At 36.6% G+C, this 25,315-nt stretch overlaps 2 protein-coding genes and 1 long non-coding RNA gene across 17 annotated transcripts in view; 1 reads left to right on the top strand and 2 right to left on the bottom strand.

Moving 5' to 3' along the window:
* Nucleotides 1-342: 342 nt before the first annotated feature.
* On the bottom strand, nt 343-10,222 carry MTFR2 (mitochondrial fission regulator 2). The gene is made up of 8 exons (XM_051792606.1): nt 10,052-10,222; nt 9,293-9,424; nt 8,831-8,935; nt 8,476-8,600; nt 6,295-6,509; nt 4,999-5,299; nt 2,599-2,785; nt 343-1,168 (listed from the first exon to the last, which is right to left on the bottom strand). The coding sequence occupies exons 1-8, from the start codon at nt 10,112-10,114 to the stop codon at nt 1,070-1,072; spliced, it is 1,227 nt and encodes a 408-aa protein (XP_051648566.1). The 5' UTR covers nt 10,115-10,222; the 3' UTR covers nt 343-1,069.
* A 59-nt stretch (nt 10,223-10,281) lies between these two features.
* The window catches only part of LOC127473222 (uncharacterized), a 17,859-nt gene continuing 2,825 nt past the window's right edge, over nt 10,282-25,315 (top strand). The window contains exons 1-2 of the long non-coding RNA XR_007905314.1: nt 10,282-10,442; nt 11,382-11,485. This is a non-coding gene — a long non-coding RNA (uncharacterized LOC127473222). The remainder of the gene's footprint in view (nt 10,443-11,381; nt 11,486-25,315) is intronic.
* The window catches only part of BCLAF1 (BCL2 associated transcription factor 1), a 24,980-nt gene continuing 13,192 nt past the window's right edge, over nt 13,528-25,315 (bottom strand). For 11 of the 15 annotated variants that reach the window (XM_051792539.1, XM_051792537.1, XM_051792538.1 and 8 more), the window contains 8 exons: nt 25,137-25,306; nt 22,372-22,477; nt 21,394-21,478; nt 20,525-20,700; nt 19,198-19,378; nt 15,859-16,005; nt 14,030-14,239; nt 13,528-13,897 (listed from right to left, as the gene is read on the bottom strand). In XM_051792539.1, coding sequence (XP_051648499.1) covers nt 13,892-13,897; nt 14,030-14,239; nt 15,859-16,005; nt 19,198-19,378; nt 20,525-20,700; nt 21,394-21,478; nt 22,372-22,477; nt 25,137-25,306 — 1,081 coding nt within the window. In that variant the 3' untranslated portion in view covers nt 13,528-13,891. Of the gene's footprint in view, nt 13,898-14,029; nt 14,240-15,858; nt 16,006-19,197; nt 19,379-20,223; nt 20,392-20,524; nt 20,701-21,393; nt 21,479-22,371; nt 22,478-25,136; nt 25,307-25,315 lie in introns of those variants that run through there. The other 4 variants (XM_051792541.1, XM_051792543.1, XR_007905308.1 and 1 more) reach the window with 3 other exon arrangements.

Below are 25,315 nucleotides of genomic sequence, written 5' to 3'. Positions count from 1 at the left end.
ACTGTGCAAAGAAGACTCGGCAGTAGGAGGGGATACAGTTGCCAGTCTACTCTGTGTAAGTGAGCAGGGAAATAGAAGACACACAGGATATATGAGGGACACACGGGATTTAGGTTTTATACATCAGGATCATTAGACAAAGGATTAAATGAAGGCAGCTACTGTAAGCAGTGGATCATAATAAATTTGTAAATAAGTGGCTCCATCAAGTACTCTGGCAGGAAAAAATATAAGCTGTACTTTAATTAGTCTTAGATAATGCAATTTAAGAAGCTGTCTAATATGGTCAGTTCTTAAGATACAAAAGAGTCTGCAACACAAAAGGCCACTACCACACACATCTACAATATAAAGAAAATTTTATTTTATAAACTCATGTGAATGAAACTGAGGTTAGATGGACAAGATGACACAGAAATTAATGTTTACTTACACATGGAATTTAAACTATGTGCCAGCAGATCTCTCTACAAGGTCTTTTTAATCTCAGAATGCAACTCCCTCATATTACAGGCACTTAATAGGCAGCTGCAGTTTACTTACAGCACAAAGTTTCACAAACATAAAAGTTCATCTCCTGAACCAAAATAAATCAGAATACTGTTTGCACATGGAATAAGGAGTTGCATCAGCAAACTGCAAAGAAAACCATGGCAACTATACCACTCTAATGAAAAAGTATTACCATTATATACAATCAGTGATAACACACTAACAAAAAGTTTATACTTCATTATTTACACTGGAGTGCAAACAGAACATACACCTCAGCTGCCACAGCAATAAATTTCCCTCCCCACACACTGCTTTCCTCGATTTCCCAGGTTTCAAACACACTGCTCCACAGTAATGGAAGCATTCTTTCGGTTCTGTCCTTCTCATAAAAACATCACATTCATAAGTTTGGCTTCTGGGAAACTAAGGAGTAGGTAATTTTACAAACCCAAACTTTAATAGCATAGGAAAGACCTGTTCTAGAAAAACACAATACAGCACCTTACAGCAGTTTCCACAAGTGGACCCACCACTTATGTACACTATGAAGTTTCCTCAGAAGTTTCCACTGCAGTTAAATATGAGCTCTCACTTTCCACGGTGGTACCTGTTCAACTTCATCAGTTCTTGTAAGGTTAGGTTTTGCATTTAGCTTCAGACTGCAACGTCCAACCTGGAGAGCAGGGATGGAATTACAATTATACCCAAGACAACTGAATTAGATGTTTACAATAGAAATGGTTTGGAAGAGTTGTTGTACTTCTTTTAATGTAGGAAGAATAAAATAGGAAGCTCATGCAATTGGTTTAAGTAAATTTATTCTTCAAAATACTCAACAGTTAACAATTAGAGGCTCGATTACCAACTCTAATAAGATTATTCTGCTTTAAGCAGGAAAAAGTCCATCTTTTTGTATCTACTCCTGAATATGCTAGCTTTATGCAGTCTCTCTTTCAGGACTTTATAATCCAGCTGTTAGAGGATATATTTTTGATCTTTGTATCTAGAATCAGGTGTGTCAGCTATGCAATGCAATGGTCTGCAGCATCCAAAATACAAGCCTGGCTATTTTTAAGAAGTGGGTTTTTTTCCCCAAAAAGGAAAAATTAAAAAGTCAAAGAAATTTATTAAGACTGCACCAGAGCTGTTGACTCACTGTAGTCTGTAAAATATATGCTACATTTTGCTCGCAAAATTCTTGTGGCAGTTGAAAAAAATAAAATAATTATAGCTAGAAAGAGGAACACACACGCATTATTTTTCCTCACATTTTCAGCCACACAGCTAGCCTCATGTATGAGCAGCTGCCTTCAAAGAATGTCTGGATTTCCATTATATGTTTTGCACTACTATTACTTATTAGGATAACAAGTGCCACAGTCCAAATAATTTATCTCACTCTTACGATAAAAAGACAGAATTGCTAAACAGAGACACAGTTTAAATTACTGTCACCTATTTCTAACCACCTCGTCTAAGCAGCTCTGAGGTTTATGAAAATGTTTAACAAGCAACCAACAGTACTGCTGGACAGTGTAAGCTGAGGTAGCTTGCACAGGCTGCTCTACAGAAAACAATGCTCAGACTCACCTTAGTCTGATGGTCCCGCCTACCACGCTTCTTTGTTCATAGAAAAAACTGTATTTTTCATGGGCTTTACAACAGAATCACATCTCATTTTGGATAAAGATACAAACTGTGTGAAAATTATGCTACCTCAAAGAAAAATTTTACTGACCATGCTTTTGATTTCATTTCTGAACACTTAGCATCTGTTAGTCAGACCTTTCTGTGCCCTCCCAACATCTTTATTTGTAAAATATCTATGCATGGGTACTTGTCAGTTACCATCAAGCAAATGTCCATAGTTCAATCAACCATGAGCTGAATTTTTAAAATCAGTCTTCTAAGTTTTTTCTCTTGGCACATGTAGAATTGTACACCCAAAATAATTAATCTTTGATATTCTCTGCCTTGATTATACTTTTAAAAAAGCAACTAAAACTTGAAGAGAAGTTCTAGACTTGCAAAAACCCTAGAACTATCCATGAAAAGAGCAGTAATTTCAAGAATATAAACATACATTCTTATATAAAAACATACCGTTGGGATCTCCGGACTAGAAAATGGAGAGTTATCAAAAGATCGATTTTCTTTGTCCAGAGAATCATCTTCATCATAATTTTTATGTGCAAATTTCTGCTTTAGTGCGTGAGTTAGTAGAGCAACTGGATCCCAATCTGAACTTTGCCTCTTTTGGGGTCTAGAAAGAGGAGTACCTCCAGGAGACCTGGGGAAAAAAAAATAATTATTGTCTCCCGACCCTATTCCTGATTACATAAATAATGCTGCTGGTAATTTACAGCAATTCATCAAATACAATTTATACAAGTACACCCAACAACTTGTCAGCCACATTCTTAGCCTGAAAACACCACTTGATGCTGTTCCATGAAGAAAAACAGCAGTAAATCAACACATGTTGAAGTATTGCAAATAAATAGAGAAAATTTAAAAAAAAAGCAGAATGTACAGTTTTTATAGCAATTCATTTATAGGTTATATTAAGCTATATTAGTGGAAATGTACCACTACAGTATCTCATAATAAATGTGAATGTAATCTGATTTAAACTTTATTCATTTTAAGTTCAGAATAGCATGCCTTTCTATGGTCCCACAAGAACAAACAAACTTAGGAAATTCCACAGAGCGATTATATTTAAAGAAAACAACCCCTTTAAGTCAAATATACAGCCAGGTAAACACAAAGCCCCATTTATAAGCTACACTTAACTCAAATTTCATTATTTAAAAAGAAAAAAAATTATCATCAGGTTTGGCACAAATGCTTCAAAGACAGTTTTTCCCTCCAAGTGAGCACCTGAGCATCCAAATAGGAAAATTTTATAGGCAACAAAAGTAGAGCTTGTATTTTAATTTAGAAAAACTGTTCTAAATTAAAGCACCTGCACCCCAAAACTTAACATGAATGTGGAAGCCAGTGACTAGTCCAAGAAAATAAATCATAAGAAAGACTTTCTAACCATTGAGGTATCTGAGGGCGAGGGGGGAGGAATCTAGAGGTGTTCAGAGTTCTGCTAGTAAAGTGCTGCCTCCAGGCCAATGATTTGTACCTAATAATGCACACTGACAGTGCTGAGCTTATTCAAAGTCTGGGAGTTACATGAGACCCGAAAGGATGGAGTTCACTCTTCCTACAAAACAAGCTGACAGAACACTTGCCCAGCGTGAAAGACTGTGTCCGGGGTGGTAGAAACTGGGATCTTCAGACTATCAGTTTCTGAGAACAAGGATTTTCCCTTTGCTGTGCACACATGAAACTATTCTCAGACTGCAGGCTGAAAGATTATAGCAATTTTGGCCGTCATTAGTCCCTCCAGCAATATAAATTCATTATCCAGTTAAGTTCTACCTTCAGAATATAGGTAGATGCCTAAATCCAGAAAGCATTTCGGACACACATGTACCACTTCTAATTATGCTCATGCTCAATATACTGGGTATTAAAACTGTCAACCAGAACAACTCACTTTCTTGACTCACCATATACAGAATTACATGGAAGAAAATATATGTAAAGGAAGCACACAGGTTTACCTAAGTGCACTTTATATTTGCCTTATTTACTGTGAAAATGTCATCAAAACGTAAAGACACGCTTTAGAGTTGCATAGAGATAATTGTCCAAGATTTGTGCTAGTTACTTTTAGAGATAAAGCTCACAGTTAAGAAAATGTTGAAATGAGAGCAGTAAGTTTTGCCAAGTGACATTCTTTCCACATTAAGAGCTTCAAATATTCATTATAGACTCAGTTATTCTTACATACTTTTTCAACTCAAGAAGTTCAAAGACATCTGACAACCTCTATTATGCCTAGCACAGCACAGCAACACTGACCCAAAGAAGTGTTGCAGTCTTTAGTAAAGCATTTTTTTAACAGGTCAACTGTGTTTACCATCAAAACAGTTGACCATTAAAAATACTTATAACCCAAGTGCACTATTGAAATACAAATTTGTGAAACATTTCCAATAAAAGATACAATATATGTTCTCTTTAACACTTCGAAGCTTGAACCAGGATAGTTTGGGCATGCTAAAAGTAGTTTTCCAAAGTTTCCCCAAGGATCTGGCCCTTCACTGTGAATCCAGGAAGTTATTTGTTCAGATGAATTTTCTGTGATGGTGTAGGAAACTTTGTAAACAATCTCCCACCTCCCCACACCAACCTTAGATTTGCATACCGAAGCAGTAAACTAGTTTTAAATGCTGTGATATTCAGCACGTTTTAAATGCACCTAAAAGCCATGTCACAAGTATCTCACATTCCCAGCTGTGAACTCAGACGTTGCCAACTTCAGTCTGACAGCAGTAGCTGCTCATGAAATGATGTTTCGCATTGGTGTTCTCTGGTGCTACTGAAGTGCTGTGATGCTTACACAGACTTGGCTTGCTGAGGTACACATTTAATTCAACCTACCTCTCAGTAGCTCGCAACTGAACTTTGTTTAGGTCTTTCAGAACATCCATCATACTAGGAACGTTCTTTGTCTTCTGGGGATCAGCACTATCAGCTGCACTTGAATCACCGTTCCTTGCAGCACGGCGTTGTTTTATAAGTTCCATTGCAGATTTACTAGAATCAACACCAGATGGTACACCAGAAGGAAGTGGAGGAGGCAAGGGAATTACAAACTGATTGTGAGAGACGGACAATGGTGTGGAAGTCATGGCTGGCACTGGGTAAAATCCATCTGGAGTGCTGGGTGTTTTAAAGGCTTCTGGATAGAGTTAAGAGAAGAAAAAGACTAACATGTAGGATGACTCGGTTTTACGTCAAGATAAGACTGCCCTCTTAAAGCACTTTCTTATACACCTCGCACATTATAACACAGAAGAACCAGACTTAAAACCAAGAACATAACTTCAAACCCACAGATTCAAAACACACAAAACAATGAATCTGAGGTGTCCTATGCTGCTCTGATTTTCTCTGTTCGTGTTTTCAATCTAAGCACTAGACAAATCAGCAAAGCAGCCCTCCAACAGCAACTACAGTTTGTTCTCAATGGTCTGAAGGTCATAATAACCCACATGAAGCAAAAGCAAAGATAGTCACAAAACATGTAAAATAGACTACAGTACTGAGTGCAGTGGAGAAGAGACAGAAGAAGAGTCAACAGAACAACTAACTGAATCACAGAAGTCCTCACGATGCCACAGAAAAGTAAGTACCTCGCACCGGTTTACGTATTTCAGCAACCACAGTGGGGTTAGTCTGCAAGTAAAACAATCAAGACCTCAAAATTCTTAGGGGAAAAAGAGGTCACAAGATAGAAGTTCATGCTGGAGACCAACTATCTTAGACACATCTGTCTGAAGTGTTTGTTTTTGTTAAAGCCCAAATCTGACTGACTTAAAATAATTTTTCTATTCGTTATTTTGCTAACTTGTTAGAAACAGTACAAAACACAAATGGACAAAATAGTCTGTAATTTTTTGAAACAATAATTGGTAGCCTGTATATAGTGATGTTATTAAGCTCCTTCGCAGACATGGAAATGAGTATGAAGATTACTTAGGATCAACTTTTGAACTTGGCAAACAGGCCACAAAACAGAAGTGAGAGAGGGCCACCAACAGCAAAAAGAGAAACAAAATACTGTATTTGGTAAATTTACTGGCGTATCTTCAGTCAGAAAAATTCTCTGTCAGACATGGCAAGCTCTAAAGCATAAAAAGGAAAAGTAGTTTGCTTCAAACCAGAAGGGCTCACGTGATGGAATGCTTCCCAGTGTCTGCGCTGAAACAATTGCAGCAATCTGAGCACGAAGAAATGTTAGCTCATCTTCAAGTGCAGAAATCTTCTGGAGTGCTGCTTGATCAATATTGTCTTCTCGTGCACTGTTTTTTGGAATGCTCTGTATTGAATCTATAGATGGATATAGGTCATGATGAGTTGTACATTTCTCTTTTCTCCATAATTCAGTCCTAGAAAGCAATGAAAGACAAAGTTTCAAAAGGGTCAGCCAACAATGGAAATCTCAAAGCTCCTGTCTATTCAAGAAAGTTACTGTCATTCAGCAAGACCTAAATTTTCAAACCATCTAAGAAAACTACACTTTTAACTACTCATAAGCTTTAAAATGTTTTAAGTCTCCCTTTGCTCAAGTACGATGTAGATCCTTGCAAAGTCATCATAAAAATTAGTCAGATAATTTATTCAGGGATAATTAAACATCATAAAGCCATACAGTAGGATTGAGCTGTCATTATTTAATAACTATTAGAATGACACCATGTGGAGTCTCTCCCTTCTCCCTATGTGAATATGAAAGGCAGGAGAGTCAAAGGCTAATGATCTCTTAATTAGGCTTCAGAAATTTTAGTCATTTATCAAACTCTACGAAGAACACTGTGATAAGCAAAGAAATTACAATCTTTCAGAAAATATACTGGAGAATAACAAGGTTTAATATACACTTACAGAATAAGAACCTCATCTTGTATAAGCTACTACGAACAAAGACAGCATTAGAAAATCGCGCTGTAAGTCTCAGGTTTTAATTTTAAAAATTGTTTCGAGTCTGTGCCTGCAGAAAGAACCTTAAAATATAAAATAAGTATAAAATCAAACTGCCAGAATTTCATTCTAAAACAAAGAAATTAAATTTACGTTATTTATTCAAGATGTACTAAGTTTTGATTGAAAACAAACCAGACCTTTTCTCTTATATTAACTATCCTTTTACTTCAAATCAGACCTGCAGCATTGCTTTCTGATTTGCCAAAAACTCTTGTTATTCACACTGCTTGAAAGGGAAAAGATATCAATTAGAATAGCTGTTCTTGGAAAACATCCCACAGAGCCAGAAGGGGAGGAAAGAATTGAAACAACAAAAGAATAAACTGTCATAGATCTGCAAATCTGATCAGCTGAAGAACAGCATAAGCATAAGCAAGACAAAGTAGGTCTTTTAACAATATGCCTTTGAACAATATTCTTACTCTTGCAGTATTTTACCAGTGTTGCATGAAACACACTGTATCAAAACTTCTCCAATAAAAAGTGTGTCCTTCAAATCCATCAGTTTCTTGTGTTTTCATTACCAGCAAGTAGCACAAAGATCACAAACAAATGTCAATATGAAGTAGAATTATATCATCCTATACAGATAGAATAAAAGACAATACAAGTGCCCACATTTTAATCTCGGTTCTGGCTCTCTAACTCATCCTCTGATTTTGAACAGATCCTTTAGAGGAAAAGTAAAACAACTTTCTATTTCTTCTCTAGTGGGGAAAAAAAAGATAAAACTCGTACACTACTTGTGTCTGTAAATTCCTGGACAATTTCTCTTTTCACAGTACCTGAAATACTTCGTAATTTGTAAAAATATTTTCCTTCAACATTCTATAAAGGCTAGAAAGAATTATATATATATATAATATATACTCAAATCTATTTCCAATTGTTAAGATAAAAAAATTATGTTTGTACTTTCCAACAAAGCAATCACCAAGGTTTACACAGAGCAGTGCAGAAATCAAAGTCAAAAGGAGACATTTAAATATTTTTTCTTGTTTTTCGCTTTCTAAAATTTATCAAAATGGTTGCAAACTAAAAGGATAAAGATAGGAATAATCTTAGGGTATACTGCAATAACCAAATTTCCCTTCAACTCACAAAATACTTTGTGAGTGAAAACCAATTAAAATATCAGCAATGCATCTGACGTGCTACTATGAAAAGAAAATAGGAGACTAAATTTCAGAAATCTTTCAGATAAGAATGCTTTACACAGTAAGAATTTCCAGGTAAGCAGGAACTGCCCCTACCAAAACCACCTAAGATATTTCTGGAAAATGCTAGGAAAAAAAAAAAAGAAACACCCCATAAAGAACAGAAGGCATAACTCCTTTTACTCCTATTGTTCCTTTTTATACTTTTACTTACCTAAGTCTAGTAAAAGCCTGTCCTTCATCATTTGCCACCCACAGGACATCAGCAAGTGATGGAGCCACAGGAGTTGGAGCTGCACTTTGTTCATCGTAACCCAATGGACTTGGGTCTTGAACAAGCTAAACCAAACAAGAATGACAAAAAAAGGTATGAAGAGAAATCGAATTCAGCACATACTGAAAGTTCTGCAAAAAGAGTTTTTAAACAGTGATGTAAGGAAGTTGAAAAGAGGGAACATAAGGGATGCAACACACAAATTACGCGAGCTAAAAAGAACAGGAAAGCTATCATCAAATTAAGAAACAAGAAAATGCAAATAGGTGAAGCATATATATGACAAATTGCTTACTTGAAAATAAGGTCTCGGGTAGGGCTCCAAGGAAAGAATTGTCCCAAGTCTCCGGACAACACTTCGAGTAGATCCATATTGCTTTTTTTGGCAAACAGATGTGACCTAAAAATCAGAAAACCTTTGAAAATGAGAAGTAAAATCAAATTCCGCAGTTCTTACAATCCAAATTATTAAATCCTTTAATATTATATGTAATTAAATATAACACAGTTAGGTTAACTTAACTTTCCAATGCTCTTCTCTAGCTGAAAGTCCAAAGAAGCCTACACTGGTTTTAACAAACAATGTCTAAGACACTTCCAAAATACAGCCTGTTCACAGAACACTTTAAAGAGGTACAAAGGTAAATATCCTGAGATACTGACAACAGAAAAACTGCATATTTTAAGTAATCATATGCATCTGTGTAAGTCTTTGGGGAAAAAAAGTTAGTAAAGCAGTGAAATAAATGTAATGTACCTTGATTTGATACTTCCTTATTATGGTGTACAACTGCTGGAAATGCCTTCCTGATGAGACTGCTGAAGGAAGGCATGTTCTGATCGCACGAGTGATACTGCTGCCAAACATGCGAGTTTCAAAAAATACAGCCTGTCAAAAAACACCAAGAAGTCCCAACGATGGAAACAGAAAATAAAGAGGAAAAATCAAACTAGAGTCCCTAGAGCCACTCTGGCAGTTTCCCACACATATCCCAGATCCGCCTCAGAAGCACAGGCTGCAGCAGCACCTCGCTACTGACACCCACGAAGGAGCTGCCCACAGCCCCCCCCAGCATCAGCCCCGACACTGCACCAGTGAGCTGTCTCCGCTTCCCATACCGTACCTTTCCCAGGTCTCTGGAAACACAGAATTAACTTGGGAATGGGTATGCAGCCTTTCATTTAAAGCAGCAAAACAGGAACAGCTGACGCTCCTGACTGTTCCTCTCTGTTCAGGGCAAAAAGCGCGCCTTGACCGGCCGAGCCGGAGCAGCGACCCACGCGTTCCCACGTGCGGGCAGAGTGTTCCGACGAGCCCAGCTGTGGGCACGGAGGGCGCGGAACCCGCCGCACCGCCAGCGGTGCCGATCTCTCCCTCGCTCCCTCCCTGCGCGGAACCACGGCGGCTGCGGGCGGGACGCCCCGCACCAGCGGGTCTCCGGGCGCCGCCCGGCAGCAGACTGCCCCCTGCGCCGCCCGGCAGCAGACTGCCCCCTGCGCCACCGCGGGGTCTCACCTGGTGGGGCGGCCAGCCCAGGAGCTCCAGCAGCCGGCGGAGCAGGTCCAGCAGCAGCGCCATGGGGGGGCAGAAGGCGCAGCCGGCTCAGCCGCCCGCCGAAGGCAACAACGAGCCCGCCCCAGCCCCGCGCGGGCAGCGCCAGTCGGAGCCGGGGGCGGGGCACAGGGGTAGCCCACCAATAGGAACGCGGCAGTGCACGGGGTAGAGCCAATGAGGGGGCGGGGCGGGCCCGCGCGGGGGGTGTCGGGAGGGAGCGGTTTGAAGGCCCAGTGCCCAGGCTGGGCTGCGGCACTCCTGGGGAAACGGAGCTCCGGAGACTGCGAGAGCAGAACACAGTATGCATCAAGAGAAGAAACTCACCAGCACATGTTATAGCTCTGAATTCATGGTAAAGGGCTAAACTGAGATGTTTTGGGTCCTCGATGTAGCAAACTCATAACTAGTTCATTCAAAGTATCCTCAGCACAATAACTACCTGATAGCATCTGAACAAACTGTGTTCACTTCAAAACAAGAAATCTGGCCTTAGATACTGTTATTTAGATACCTGTTCTTTAATCTTGCTAGTAAAGATTTCTGCTGTTTCTTTAAAAAATTCAATTCTTCAAGAACGCTTGCAGTGTGACAAAATAAAACAGTGTTTACACTCAGAGAAATAATATGGATATCTTTTTCCTCCACCTGTGCAGATAGTGTTACTGTTAGTAGTGTAGTTACTATTACCCATAACTTGTCACATAGACTGATTCTCCAAGATCAAACACAAAGAAGGAACAGTACTGATAACACACACACTGTGAGAACAGCACAGAGCAGGTTCAGGGGCCTAGGAAGGTTTAAGCTTGAGGTTTGACTGGATCAGCACCAGTAACCAGCTCCTTTGGAACTAGAGGTGCGGTTGAGAGCGACCTCATACAGAAAGGCTTCAAGTCAGCAGGTACAACTCTGAGCAGTACAGAAGGGACCTGCAGGATCTTCTAAAGAAAAGGATTTTGTGACAGGCCAGCTTTAAGAAACAAGGAGAAGTGACATGAGGCTCAAGGCCTACTACTGCAGCCTTTACCTCTGGAGATGTACCAAAGCTGGTAACAATAAGAAAGCTTAAATCTGATGTAGTTGCCCACTGTTACAGTAATGCAACTGATTCTGCCTTCCCAGGAACAGGATGTGAGGTTTCATTCCGAACCAAGAAACTGGTAAGTGCACATAGTCTGGAATAACAGGATAGCTAGATTTTTTGGTGTGTTTTGGGGGGTTTTTATTTGGGTTGGTTGTTGGCGTTTTTCCTGCCTAGTGAAATGGATGTCTGATTTTATCTGAACTGCAGGGATAACTTCAAACCTTATAAGTATACTGCAGAGGTGAAGCAGATTCACAAAGTGCTGCACTGCTGGAGAGCAGCAAGTCAGAACGAATTATTGAACTCAAAAGGTAGTTAAACATTTTATGCCAGCATAATGTCTAGATTTTTTCCCTGGAGATCCATCAATGATGGTCTTTACCCTGTAATGAGAAATGCAAAATGCATGACTCTTGTGAATGGAATTTAAATGCAACTACCTTAGTAGTGCTACTTAGTAGCACCAAGTGAAAACTTCAAAACATAGTTTTTTTTCACAACAGGGAAAATTCACTGTTGAAAGACTAATAGGTGCTAAAGCATCAGTTTTGGATTTATAGAAAAATAACCTTCACTCCCACTTTCTTATAGATCTCTGATAATCAGATTACAACTTGCATCTTTGACTACATTATCTCTTAATTTGAACTAATTTATTTTTAAAAATTATTATGGCTGTCAGTATGTGTTCTGAAATCAAATTATATTTTTAATAAACTGCACTGAAATTAGGGATTGTGAAAAAAGGATTTTTATGATCTAACCTAGACAGGTCTGTAGGATCAAATGCCATTACCAAAGCAAACTCTACTAGATCTCCCTGAACATTCAGCTGAAGCACAAAACTCACATCTGTCTATTCACCCAGGAATTATCTTGCTTTATGACACATAGACCACAACCATCCACTTTCAACTTGACCTAGATGATACAGATTACCTGTTCTAAGGTTATGACAGCTCAAGTGTATCTTGGTCCTATTTGTTATTTTCAGATTGGTGTTAAATTTTACTTCATTAAGAAAGACTGATACTGATGTCAAGTTTGTTTTGTTCCTTTTCTGCTTATTCTGATTTAATATACAGAAATGTCTGTGTGAGTTTTGCTAAAAAGTCAAAGGAATATTCAGTTTTACATTTCAAACAGCTATTAAAACATGCACTGTACATGTAAAAGCAAATCTTGCAACGACAGTATAGTTGGCCTAAACTTTCTAAAACATAAAGAAGGAATGACTCTTTAGTAACTAACTACTACTGGAGGGTAAGTATTATTCCTATTTCCCTTTCTACACAGCTTCTGGCAAACTAGTACAAATTCAAAATACAGTTTCTTCAACTACAGTTAGGATTAGAGACAGTACTGTTTTCCTGCCTTCTAGTATTTAACTTGGATAGGGCAGATGGTTTAATTACTCCCTAACAATAAAGCCAGTAAGAGGGCACACATTATATACATATTTAATACAAACACCTCTATCAAAGCTTTTCCTTTCCTTTTTTTTTTTTTATTTTTTAAAAACAGTATGCTATTCTAAGGGGTGAATAAGAACAACTACACTTTTAACTCCATATAACATTAAGATTTAGTTTATCAACAGCTGTTTGAGAAAGAAAACCAAAGTAATCTTGTTGTATTAGAATGTCCTTGTCCTGGTAATACAAATATGTTAGTGTCACCCTTAACATTCTGGAGTTTAAGTGTGCACCTACCACTAAACTAAGCTTGTGGGTTTGTTATTTTTGTCAAAAAAAAAAAAAAAAAAAAAAAAAGGCAGCAGATTAACACCTGCACTTTGGCTATAAAAATTCCAGAAGCGCAACTATTAGAAATCAGTGTATAGAAAGTAAGATTCATTTCTCACACTTCCACTATATCTGAATTATCTTTACCAATGAAACATTTAAAGACCTACTGTTGCCAGATTACAGGTCTGGAGAGGCAAGTCCACATAGAGAAATTAAAGTTTTAAGAAACTGGAAAAAAAAAAAAAAACGGTAAAAAAGATACTGCCACCAATTTATTCACTAAAGTGTTCTGCTGATGACTAAGCTATCAAAGAATACACTTGAAACTCACTTAGTATTTATGTACAAATGTATTTCTTAGGCTACTAAAGAAGAGCGAAAATGTCACTGTTAAAGCAAAACTCTTGCTGCACTCTCGCAGGGTGGAATAAGAATCCAGGTTTATCACTGATACTATGTGAATGTGATTCTTGTGAACATATAATCAGCATTTTGCACAACTGTTTGTACTTACACTATGACTATGTAACTACCCTTAAAACACAATTCTTATAAAAAGACAACATAGAAGTAGTAATCAGTTTATAAAAAATGCTGCTCCAAGATTTCAGGTGTGCAGAACTGTAAGTTTACTTCAGAATAAAACACAGACATAGGGGAGAATCAAAACTTTCAGTTGTACTTGACCATATATTTGGACAAAGCAGAATTACACTGCATATAACAAACAGTAAAATTTCTTAAAAGTTGTTACAAATATTTTACTTTCTACCTGTACGATCATTAACATAGTTTACTGTATCATGATTTTTTTCTAAAGGCTTAAAACAAAAACAATCCCCCTAAACTACTTTCCAACAGTAAAATTTAAGTAAAATGCTTACATTCATTTGACAACAAAAAAACATATTAAAAATGTTGTGAGGGTGGTGCAACAGCTGCTCTTCCAGCTACAACTTTCTTCCAGGGTTATTCCTGTGGAAAGAAAGAAAAGTCTTGTTGTAAACTGTTAATAACCAAAGTCCAAAACCTTTTAAAGCGATCCCCACTCGCACCCAATGACTTACAAGACAAACTGTCTAATCTGCAATCCACTGACCCATTTACCTTTTCCTCTTTGCGTCTGTCCTTTTCTTCATTATTCTCAATCGTTTCTTCTTCGTCTTCCACAATGCCATCCCCTTGATATTTGTCATGTGTCCACTTCGGACTGCTACCTGACTTTTTGAAGTTAAAACGCCCTCTGCCACGCTGGAAAGTACCACGGCCTCTTCCTCTTTTGGCCCAATAATCCACACCATCATCTCTGTCATCGTGCTACAATAATGCCAGACAAAAAGTAAGGTTAGAACACCTCTTAAATGTACCCCTTAATGTCAGCAATCTATAGCAAATGTATAAAACAAAGTAAATGTTAAAAAGTTCCCTTCAGATCATAATTTATAGAATCCATTATGAACTATATTCTTACAATTCATGATGCTGTAATTAAAACCACAACATTGTTTTAAGAGCTCTTATTAGCTCTGGGTCTACTAAATGTTGTAACAAATAGCTTATCTGTCACTTATCTGTCACTTCAGTCAGAATAAAGAACTACTAGTTTTGAGGGGAAAAAATTGTTACTTTAAAAAGAAGAAGCTCTAGGAATGTACTAGGATTTTTTAAAAATAATTTTTATTTCAGTTCTTTATACTTAATAAGGAAAAATAACTGAAGGTAGTTTTCAGAAAACCCGCTTCCCCAGCACAACACAGGGCAAATGAAGTTTAAACTGTTTTAATCTGACATTCTGACATTAACAAACAACAGTTGAGTTGGTTAATAAGCCAAACTTTGCTGTCTTGCTACCAAATAAAACCTTATACTGTTTGTTAAGTTCTGACAATCATTCCATGCACTGCATAAAAGCTACAGACAATTATTTAATATAAAAAAAGGTTTACATTTAGAATGGTGAGGTACACTTGCTTCAACATATGTTTTTTTACTTGTGATTTGGAAAGAAATCTGAACTACTAAACATATCACACCCATATTAAGCAGTTTAATAACTATATAAAAGTACTAAGGGTGTCATTTTTGTCTAAAAACATTTTTAATGAATTCAAGTGTAATAGCTACAATTAACCGTTCTAGTATTGTAGCATTTCTTAATAAATAGATTATCGTATCTCTATGTTTACAGATCAGAAAAGTTTAATATGTGTAGGAAGACAGAAAACTCCTTGTACAATCATCCAAACCAGTTACCTGTTAACATATTTGTGGCAAGCTATAATGCTATAGGAGAAGGTCTAATCCTCACTACTTATTATTTTTCGGTGGTGAAACAATATACTTCAAAGTTTGCACTGTTCAGGAAATCAACTGGAGTAGAGGCCACCTTTTCAGTATACTACACTACTTAAGAGTGGTTACATCAACAGTCCTCCTTTCATAATCCAGATGGGAAAAAGGCATCAAAACTACTGTGATTTTCTTATGACTATCACACTACTCAACTAAGAGCAGAAAACTGCTCATAACAAAGTCAGCCTACATACATCCACAAATACTGTCAGCTTTTCCTGATTTTCCACTTTTGCAGACTTCTTAGTCAGACATAAGACAAAGCTCAAATGTCATAAAGACATAAATCCAGGAAAACACAGCACAAATATTTTTGGTTTAAAGTTTGGTTTTAGTAATTTTTGTCTAAGCCTGCCTTCTTCCCCACTCCTGATGAAAGTTTTGGAGATAAATTCTGTGTCAGGCCTCAGTTACTGCCAGCCTGCTGCAGAAAGATGCAAGAGAAGCAGAACTAGACACTACAACCACCCTGATAATTCTCACAGTCACTGAAGTCCCTGTCCACACATGCATGCTACTTCTACACTTGTAGAAAGTTTGAAAAAACAAAAGCATGCATAAGACATTGAGTTCTCCACACCCACCAAGAAGTATTTCTTGCTTTTTGGGGTATATTCAGGATCCCATTCCTCTTCCTTCGGTCTCTTCTGAAAAGTAGTATTTGAGTTGCTGGGACCAGTATTTGTTCCAGCAAAGACTCCTCTGGCTCTTCCTCTGCCCCTAATTCGAAACTGATTAACCAAGATGTCATTTAATCCATTTACATAAAACCACAAAGAGTTCAAGTTCTCTGTTACTGAAAATACTCTTTCTGTGCTTCATTACAGTATCTGCAAGTGTAAAACCATTTTCAAATTCACATATTACCTTAAGTAATATATTCAAGTATTCACTTTGAAATAATGATTCTATTAAGCTTAATTGAAACACATTTGAACTTGGCGTAAGTTTACCCACAACCACCAAAAAGAAACCTCCTTTGACTGCTGTTAAACCAGCAGTTTTTGTGTTGCAACAAAAGGTCAGAATAGCTTCTGAAGCTGTTCACAGACAAAAAACAAACAAAAAAACTAGACTGGAAGAGGGAGAAAACTGTCAAGGGGAAGGTAGAGGTCATTTATGGAGTCAATCGTATCAGTTATGAGGAAGTGATTCTAGAATACATACTAACAATGCAGTTTTTAAAGTAGTATATCCACTGTGTGTTACTCACACATTTCTAACAGAGACTCAAAAAATGTACTTTAGGCCAAATTAAATTACAAGCGAGTAAATTATTTACTCAAAAGAAAAAATCAACAGTATGTACTGTTCAGAGTATGTTTCATAAACGCAGACAAAAAAATTTATATGATTAACTAGCTCAAAAGAGAAGTATTATGAACACTTAATTCCCCAAAGCTCCAATACTTCTAATACAGAATTTCTGCTGGACAGTTTTAAAACTACCCTGAAATCAAACAGACTGAAAAACAATCAGTAAAAGGCTCATAAGATCTATTCAATACCCTGTAGGCAAAAACCAAAAATAATTGCATGGAGAGTAGTTTGTAAAGCAAGAGACTAATTGTACAGGAGAGGAAATACTACATGCTTTCTTTATTTCCAACAGCTTTACAAAACTAGGGCACAACAAACAGTATCCCGGTGGATCTGGGGGGTGGGAGAAGGATATAGAGACAAAATTATGACAGGATTAAAAAAGAAAAAAAATTATCAACATTTCCTGGTATTAGGTCCTACAATCAGATTCCCTTAAAGAAAAATGTCTAGAATTTTCCTCATCACTGTATGAATGCCTCCCCCTACCACATCATCTCTTTCAGGTAAAGAACTATAGGAGGTGAAATCTACTATGGTGGTATCTTTATGTGCTTGCTTACTACAAAAAATAGAGAGTACAACTTCTGTATAAAACTCCTTTTAAACAGAACTTTTACACACAAATTTCTTCTGGAGCTGGATACTAATGACCCTGTCACTGAAAAATTCTACTTAACCTTATTTCTGTTTGTATTTGAAAACTATTCACGATGATTATGTATGAGACGCATAGAATTAAACAGAATCGTATATCAGCAAAAGTTAGTGAAAAACCATTGCTGATTAACATGAAATTGACAATTTAGCTTATATTAACTGGCTGGAGAGGGGAGATGTTATGTTCTCTAAGGCTTCACAACCAAAGCATCTTATTTACTCCAAAAGCAAAGCAGTATTTACTGGAATGCAGCCATTATTAGCCTGCATTTACAAACATATTCCTACACTAGCTGGTCTGTATTTTTCAGTACTTGCCCAGCTGTATCCCTAAAGAGGAGATCTGAGTCAAGAGGTTGGCCTATTTAGATTCACCTGTTCAGAGGATTTGTTAAAAAAGCCTGTGTATGACCACGTATGTCATTACGGAACATTAACCGGCTATTACTGCATAGTCAGAACTGGCAGTCACTAGTAATTAAATGAGTAGAAGTCTATTAAATTCCCAATTCACATCTACCTGAACTTCATATAAAATAGCATCTCTTTCACAATACATACAATCTGGTTTTATAAAGCAGGAAGCCTTTAACCAATGAGTCTTCTACTAAATCTCTTAGAGAGATGGAGTTTTAAGCTCTGCTTTTGCTAATTTCTGTTTTGTTTGTGCCGTTAGCTTATACAGCTGGAAATTGTGCTGATAGTCATAATTGATGCCTACACCATCCAAGGACTTACATATTTATGCCAGAGAGATGTTACTTAGCATAACTATATAAAAATAAGAAGAAAGGAGGAAATGATGCACTTCTAGTGTTAGAAATTTAGAACTCTGAATTTTCTTCTAAGCAGCTACAGGTTTTTAGATGGGTGATTCAAACCTTAAGTGTTGACACATGCCACAAGCATTTCAAACACCCTCATATGTAATTCAAAACTTATTTTGTACACTAGTACAAACAATTCAATGTACATTTATACTAAACAATGCATTTTAGCATTATTTAGTCTTAATTACAGGCTACATGAAGGAATTATTGTTAAAGTATGAAATTTCTCCTACCTATTATGTAAGACTATTCGACAGTTTTTCTCCAACCACATGGAACTTGCACTTTTTTCTGTGATTCATTTTGGTTTGGCAGTTTCTTCTGCTGTGTTGTTGGGGGTGGGTGTCTGTCTCGGGGTGGTTTTATGTTTTGTTTAGGGTTGTTTGGGGGGTTTTTTAAGCGCTCCTTATCTTTTTCAAGGCCTCCTTTATTGATTACTACTCTTTTCTAATGCTCCTACATTTCCCATTTAAATAATTACATTAACATGGAATCTTGAAGTTTAAGATTTTTCTGAAGACTATAATGGTCAGTGTGTCACTTTCCAAATCACAATGCTTAAACACATTCCAGAGGTAAATCAATGAACGTGCATGCTCACTGTGGCTAGTGCCAGCCAAAGAAACAAAAAATAACAAGTATACCATCTCCTCCATACAGCTATTTCAAGGTTGAGGTGTAATTATGTGCCATTATCTATTTGACAAGTTGCAGGCATCACACACAAAGGAGGGTAAAACCAAACTTAAAGTGACAGGGAAAAACAGCAGCTGCAGGGAGTTAAGAGGTAATAGAATACAAGATTTAAACTTTACAGAACGCTAAATTTTCAGATCCTGTTAGGAAATAACATAATTACACAAGAGCAAGGAATAATCAAGAAATCCTTTTTCCCAGCCTCATGCTAGGACCTCTAATGGCAAATTTACATAGCATTTAACTGCTACTAGGCACTGCTGGGAAAAAAAAAGACCAGAAAAAAAGACTAGCTTTGGTATATCACATAAAAGAACTCAGGAGTAAGTCCAGTCTAATATTAAACAGTGAGACACTCCCTCATTTATCTGTTGTGAAGTTTCCATAATTTGAGGAAAGAATAAGAGAAAAACTTACAAAGGTGCCTCTTGGCCTGTTGACTCCTGCAAAACCAGAGTATTCTTTCTGTTCATGGTGGGTTTTGAACTCTTCATCTCTTTCCTTCTTGCAATCTTTTTCTTCTCGAGAACTGGATGAAGAAGAAGATGGGGAGGAAGATGGGGAGGACCTAGCACGGTCTTGATCTCTTTTTTGTTTACTGAAAAATAAAAAAATATACTATGTGCTATTTTAAACGTACTAGATAGTCTGTAACATGCTATACTAAACCGTGTCTCTATATTTTATGAGAAACTAGCCCCCTTCTGGTTATAAAGTCACACGTGTTATATATTTGAGATATTAAGGCGAAGTATAGTTCCACTTTCCAGCCTCCTCTTACACATTTAAGTGCATTAAATGCTCATTATTGCTAGTGAGTTGGAAAGCAGCAGTCTGCAAACTGCAAAATAGTTTTTCTAGATTCTGACACCATGAAGAGATTCTGTTACTTTTAAGATCTGCCTTTCTTCTGAGGCAGAAAACAGAAGTTAAAGGGAAAAAAGCCCTCAAGGAAAAGTTTTACAGAAACTTTACATAGTTCAGTTTGCACACTGTTGAGAAGATATAGTATGGGCTTCCCTACGTAGATGGCTGTAGGGAATTAGCCAGTGGAAGAAAATGTGGATACCGAAGTCAGAAAGTAAATGGGAATCAGGAAGCATAAGTAAAAATTCATTCTATATACAGTACAAAGCAGGGGAAAAAAAATTCCTACAGCAAGACTCTTAGTAACCCCATAGTGGCATTAATTTGACCCAATTTACAAGACTTTAATATTCTATTCAAAGAAAGGTCATACCTGAAGTAACTCTTACCACTTCTACACAGTATCCACTGAGATATGTTAATGTTTTTTTCTTAAAACAGCCCACTGGCTTTAGAAAAAAATAAAAATTCCCCTTCTCACCCATGTTAAAACCTAAGTATCAGTAAAATTCTCATACTCTGGGTGTTATGAGTTGAAAAAGTGCGGAATCAAGCATAACGAACCAAAGTTCTTACACAAACTGTTTATAGAAATGTACTGCATTGAAGTCCAACCTCCTGATGTAGCCTGGATAATAGGACAGATTAATTTGTCATTTTTTTTTTCAGTGTGTTAGCTTGCTATTCCAAAGTTTTTGTCCTCATCCACCATAAGCCGTGTAAAAGAGAGATAATACATATTTGCTGTAAAACAAATAATTTTAATTGTTTAAAATTAAATGTTCCATTATACATTGAAAATTGAAAGCAATTAAGCTTACAATTACAAAAGGCTAATTAGAAGGTATATTTCTATATAAGGACTTCAAATATTTACCTGTCATCTTTGTAAGATTTGTAATCCTTGTAATCTTTTGGAGTTTTCTCCTGCTTTCTTGACCCACTGGATTCCCTGGAACCCTTTGAGTCTCCTCGCTCTTTACTTCGTTCTTTTCTACGTCGGTCAATGTCATGACGAAGATCAGCTGAATCACACCTTAATTTTTTATCTCCCTGTAAACAAATATATATTTTGGAACACAATTTTGAAATAAAACGTCCAGAAGAGAAGCTCAGTGACAAGGGAAGTTGGGCATCAATTAAAAAAAAAAAGATAGAATTTACCCATTTCTCAACAAACTTCAGCACACAAATTGACCTTGCCCTTTACATGCAATGGCTACATCTAAAAAAAAGAACAGCTAAGAATTTCAGTTTCAAACAAGCATTCCCATCAAGGCAATGGGATATATCTAGTTTTTGGTGCATACACACCATAATGCATGGTTTGGGGAGATATTTAAGTATTCATTTCTTCTGGTGAATTGTTTTTAAGCAGAGTACAAGCATCTTTGCAATTCAACCACACTACTCATTGACCATGTGGGTACTTCCCCCTGCCCCAACACCTGTTCTTTGTCCTCGGGCAGCTTAGTGGTCAAGACACATGCAAGAAGAAAGGAAGCATGGGAGAAGACTTGACCTTATATGCCACATTATCAATCCAGCAAAATCATGCTACATAAATGAGCTTCTAGATAACATGTTTTACTCAAAGGAAAAAAAAATTCTAAATAAAAGTACTCCAAGTACTATAAATATAAATTACTTTTTTATTTTATACACGAACAGAGATGAAATTCAGATTTAAAAGGAAACAATAAATTAAGTTTAGAAGCACAGAGAGGACATTTACTTAGAACCTACTTTTTGACTTTCTTCTTTAAAGACTCTCTCTTCACCTGCTAAACGAGTATGCTTCCTCAGGGTACTTGGGGAGATGTCAATCCTCCTAAATGTAAAATAAAAGCAGTGTCTTGCCATATACATATGTGACTGTTAATGGCCTCAAACACTTCTTTTCAACAGAAAACTGAGAAGGCGTTTTTGCAGTAGACAAACTTTTTGCATATAAAGCCCCACCATCAGAATACAGAAGCAGATTAAAAATTGAAAACCTTGGTTCTGTTCTGTGTAAAGTATGCTAAAAATACAAATATAGGCAGATTGATGTTTCACATTTTAAGTACAGCTTTGAAGATACAAAAAAATGTTTAATGATTTATTTCAAAAGGATCAGTATATGTAACCAGCTGAAAACCCACCCCCTCCAAGAAATCATCAGCATTATGATAGTTAGCTGTGAAGTCAAAAATACTGAACAGTTAAGAAAACTTGTAGAGTTGGACACCATATCCTCACATGCAACACAAATATAGTACACTGCATCATAAAATTATAGCACATGATCAGACACTACATTTGCATGCCTACCTTCTTACCTTTTGGGTTCTCAGATTTTTCAAAAAACTGCTGTAAATTAACACACACAAAAACTAAAGTAGTATGAGATGGAACATTTCACACTGAAGAAGAAAGATGCATGTACAGGGCTTCTTTTCATCTTCAAGACATATGCCCCTCAATATTTGAGCACTGCATGTGAGAAAAGTAAATATATCCCAAATGAGATACAGAGGTAGAGAAGACATCTGTTACACAACCACAGATGAAGCCAGACTCGACTCAGATGAGTTCTCTTTTACAAAAGGGCTTTTTTTGGTATTTTGTAATTACACAAATTACCCCATACAGATTAGAAAAAATATTTTGGATTCTCAAAAGAAATATTAGCAGACATTATTTAAAACAAAAAGCATCTGCATATGCAGTTAACATATATACCTATGTATTTCTGGGCTCTTTTGTCGGGTGCTGTGTTCTTCAGTGGCTTTTTGATACGCAGTGAACCTCTCATTTAGGGTCATTCCAGCTGACTTGAAGTATTGCTCTGTTGGTTACAATAGAAAAAAAACACTGTTTCATTAGTTTAATTCAACTGACAGGTATTTTACTCCTGACAAAGGCAAGTAACAGGCAATAAACAGTATTTTCTATAAATTTATCAGGAAAAGCAAATGTGGCGGCTTCCCTATTTTTCCACACTGTAACCCAAACAAAGTTAAAGTGCACAGCATCACTGCAAGTCTACTATGCCATGACTGTATTACATCTAATTCGAGCATCATTTACTGATTGGACTTGCTCATTTTTAATGACATTTTCTTCTAATGAAAGAGCAATTTCTTAAACAGTTACTTTATACTTTGCCCACAACAGAAAGTGAAGTTACTTAGAGAGTCATGAATAATTGCAGTAAGTACAGTTTACCATTCATCTCATCTTTAACTTAAAATAAGAGTAGGTGAAAACATTTAAGTAATGTATGCTTCAATAACTACATGAAAGACCTGACAAGTCTTTTCTTAAAGGGATACAATTTCTTGATTGGAAGTTGTGATGATAAAAATCCAAGACAATTAATACACCTATACATAGGTAAAATCATTTAAGGATCTGGCATCTTGGCAAACTTGACAACTTCTCTGACAAATTTTCTCCTTCCTTCAAAGACAGTTAAATTAGCCACAGCAAAACTCAGTTTTCAAACCAGCTCAACAAATGTGTTCAAATGTAATATAGAAATACATAAAGTCATGAGCTATGAAATGTTACATATGAAGCAAGCTATCTGCTTAACAGGTCAACATACATCTGTATCAACTTACCGCCCGGCATCCAGTATTTGTCTCATAACCAACCATTAAAACTTGAAACGGCCACTACAAGGGTAGTGCCTCAATCATAATTCCATCAAACACAGGAATTTGAGCTAGCAACTCTGTTTTTATGCCATTTTTGCCAGGAAGACAGAAGGTTCAACTGTGCCTGTTTGGCATCTGTATCTTTCAACAGCTATTTTACTTTTGTAACATGGATTTTGCCATTTCAAAACACATTCCAGGACCTAGTTACAATGAAAAAGAAAACATCACTGGGCATTTTCAGCTCTACATCAATAAAGAGCTGTTCAGACTGGTCGCATCACACCAATAATGAACATAACTTCAGTTTGTTAAAAGTGTTACTAAAAATCTGATCACAGACCATAGTAAATATGAAACTTAAAGAGATGTTCTGCTTTCAAAAGCAACCATAACTGTACATATTCTAATAACTTGATTATATAGGCTGTTAAGCTGTTATATTTACCAGATATTTAACACACAAAAGTTCATAGAAAAATTCTATTCTGTGATCAACATGTGAGAGTTTCAGAAGTAGTATTTTCACCTATAGCTACATATGCACCATATAAGCAAAAACTTAGAGAAGCTCTCACTGGATTGAGCCTTAAATTTCTTCACATAGCAATAAAATAAGATACTTTCACAACAAATCATTATACTCTAAACAGGTGTCCCGATATTGGGTTTTTATCTAATACATTACCATAATCCATTACTGTTGACTATTACCTTCTTCTTTATAAGTAATTCAAAATGCAGGAAATCATTTGCCTTTAGTAATCTGAATTATGCCAACAAAGTATTTTTAATGTCAGCGCATATTTCCAGCACATAAATCTTAGCAATTTTAAAATCTAACACATCTTAAAAACAATGCTTGGACACAGATTCACTGAAACTGGCCACATTACCCCTTAGTATGATGATGTGGTAAAATTACTTTCACTAGCTCCATATTATCTCAGTAATATTTAACACAGAAACAAGACAACAGACCAGTGAAATAAAGCAAATGCTATACAAAAAAGCATTTGAAGAACTCTCTAGATATCCTCACTGGATTTTAGGAATTATCTATTTTCCCCATCAAAAAAACTTAAGAGGATATATGACCTAAGTGAAATATATCTACGTTGACGGTCTAGGTTTGGGTTTCAGTGTTTTTTGGGGGGGACTTTCGTTGTTCTGATTGGTTTGTTGAGAGGTTTTTTTGGTGTTCATATTAAACAGCCACTACTGTTAAAACAGAAAATGATTAGTGAGTAACTCATTTAACAGAGGTTTATTTAGCCACTGCCAAATTTCTTTTAAGTGAAATTCCTGACAATACTGTCAAATAGGAATAAAATATCACCATGGATTTTAGCATCATTTAGAACACATTTCTTCCTAAATCTTACTAAGAGAAAGACCCCCTTCTAATAAGAACCTGGAAATGACCTCTATGGTGCTCCAAAAGGAATGGCATTGTATTTACAGTACTAAAGACATCTGTCAACCCACATTGCACCACTTAATATAAATTGTGTATTAGAGTCATTAAAATAAAATTAAATAAGAAAAAATTGACTAATGTAGTATGTTTAAACTACACTAGAAAACTTTATATGCTACCTACATTCAAAAATTTATCCAAAAATATAGTATAACTGCTACTATACTCTACACTGCTTGTGTTTTTTTTATACTAGTGTCTGTGGCTATTATTTTTCTAATTATTTTTATGCATACCTTAAAAGGAAGAAAGTCTGGCTAAATCAACATTAAAAAAAGGGCTGAAATCTTCCCATACTAGAAACAGCAAATAGGCTTAAACGAAGTGGTCAGACACGTATCCCATACGATAAACTAAATACATACCTTTGACATGATGAACCAAGGACACAATGTGCTGAATAAATGACTCTGACGTGCTTTTGCTGGCCTGTGGCAACTTAATGTGGTCAAAGATGGATCGGAACTCTTGCTCCTTCTTGATGGAATGAACAAGTGTACTAGCAAGCAGCCTGTCTTTAGTCAAGGAAGCAGGTCTAAAATGC

Source organism: Manacus candei, unplaced genomic scaffold (genome assembly GCF_025592945.1).
Source record: "Manacus candei isolate 608988 ecotype Guabito, Panama unplaced genomic scaffold, ASM2559294v1 h1tg000034l, whole genome shotgun sequence".
In the NCBI taxonomy this organism is placed as follows: domain Eukaryota; kingdom Metazoa; phylum Chordata; class Aves; order Passeriformes; family Pipridae; genus Manacus; species Manacus candei.
The sequence above is the reverse complement of the archived record's forward strand: the minus strand, read 5'-3'. Positions and strand labels throughout refer to the sequence as shown.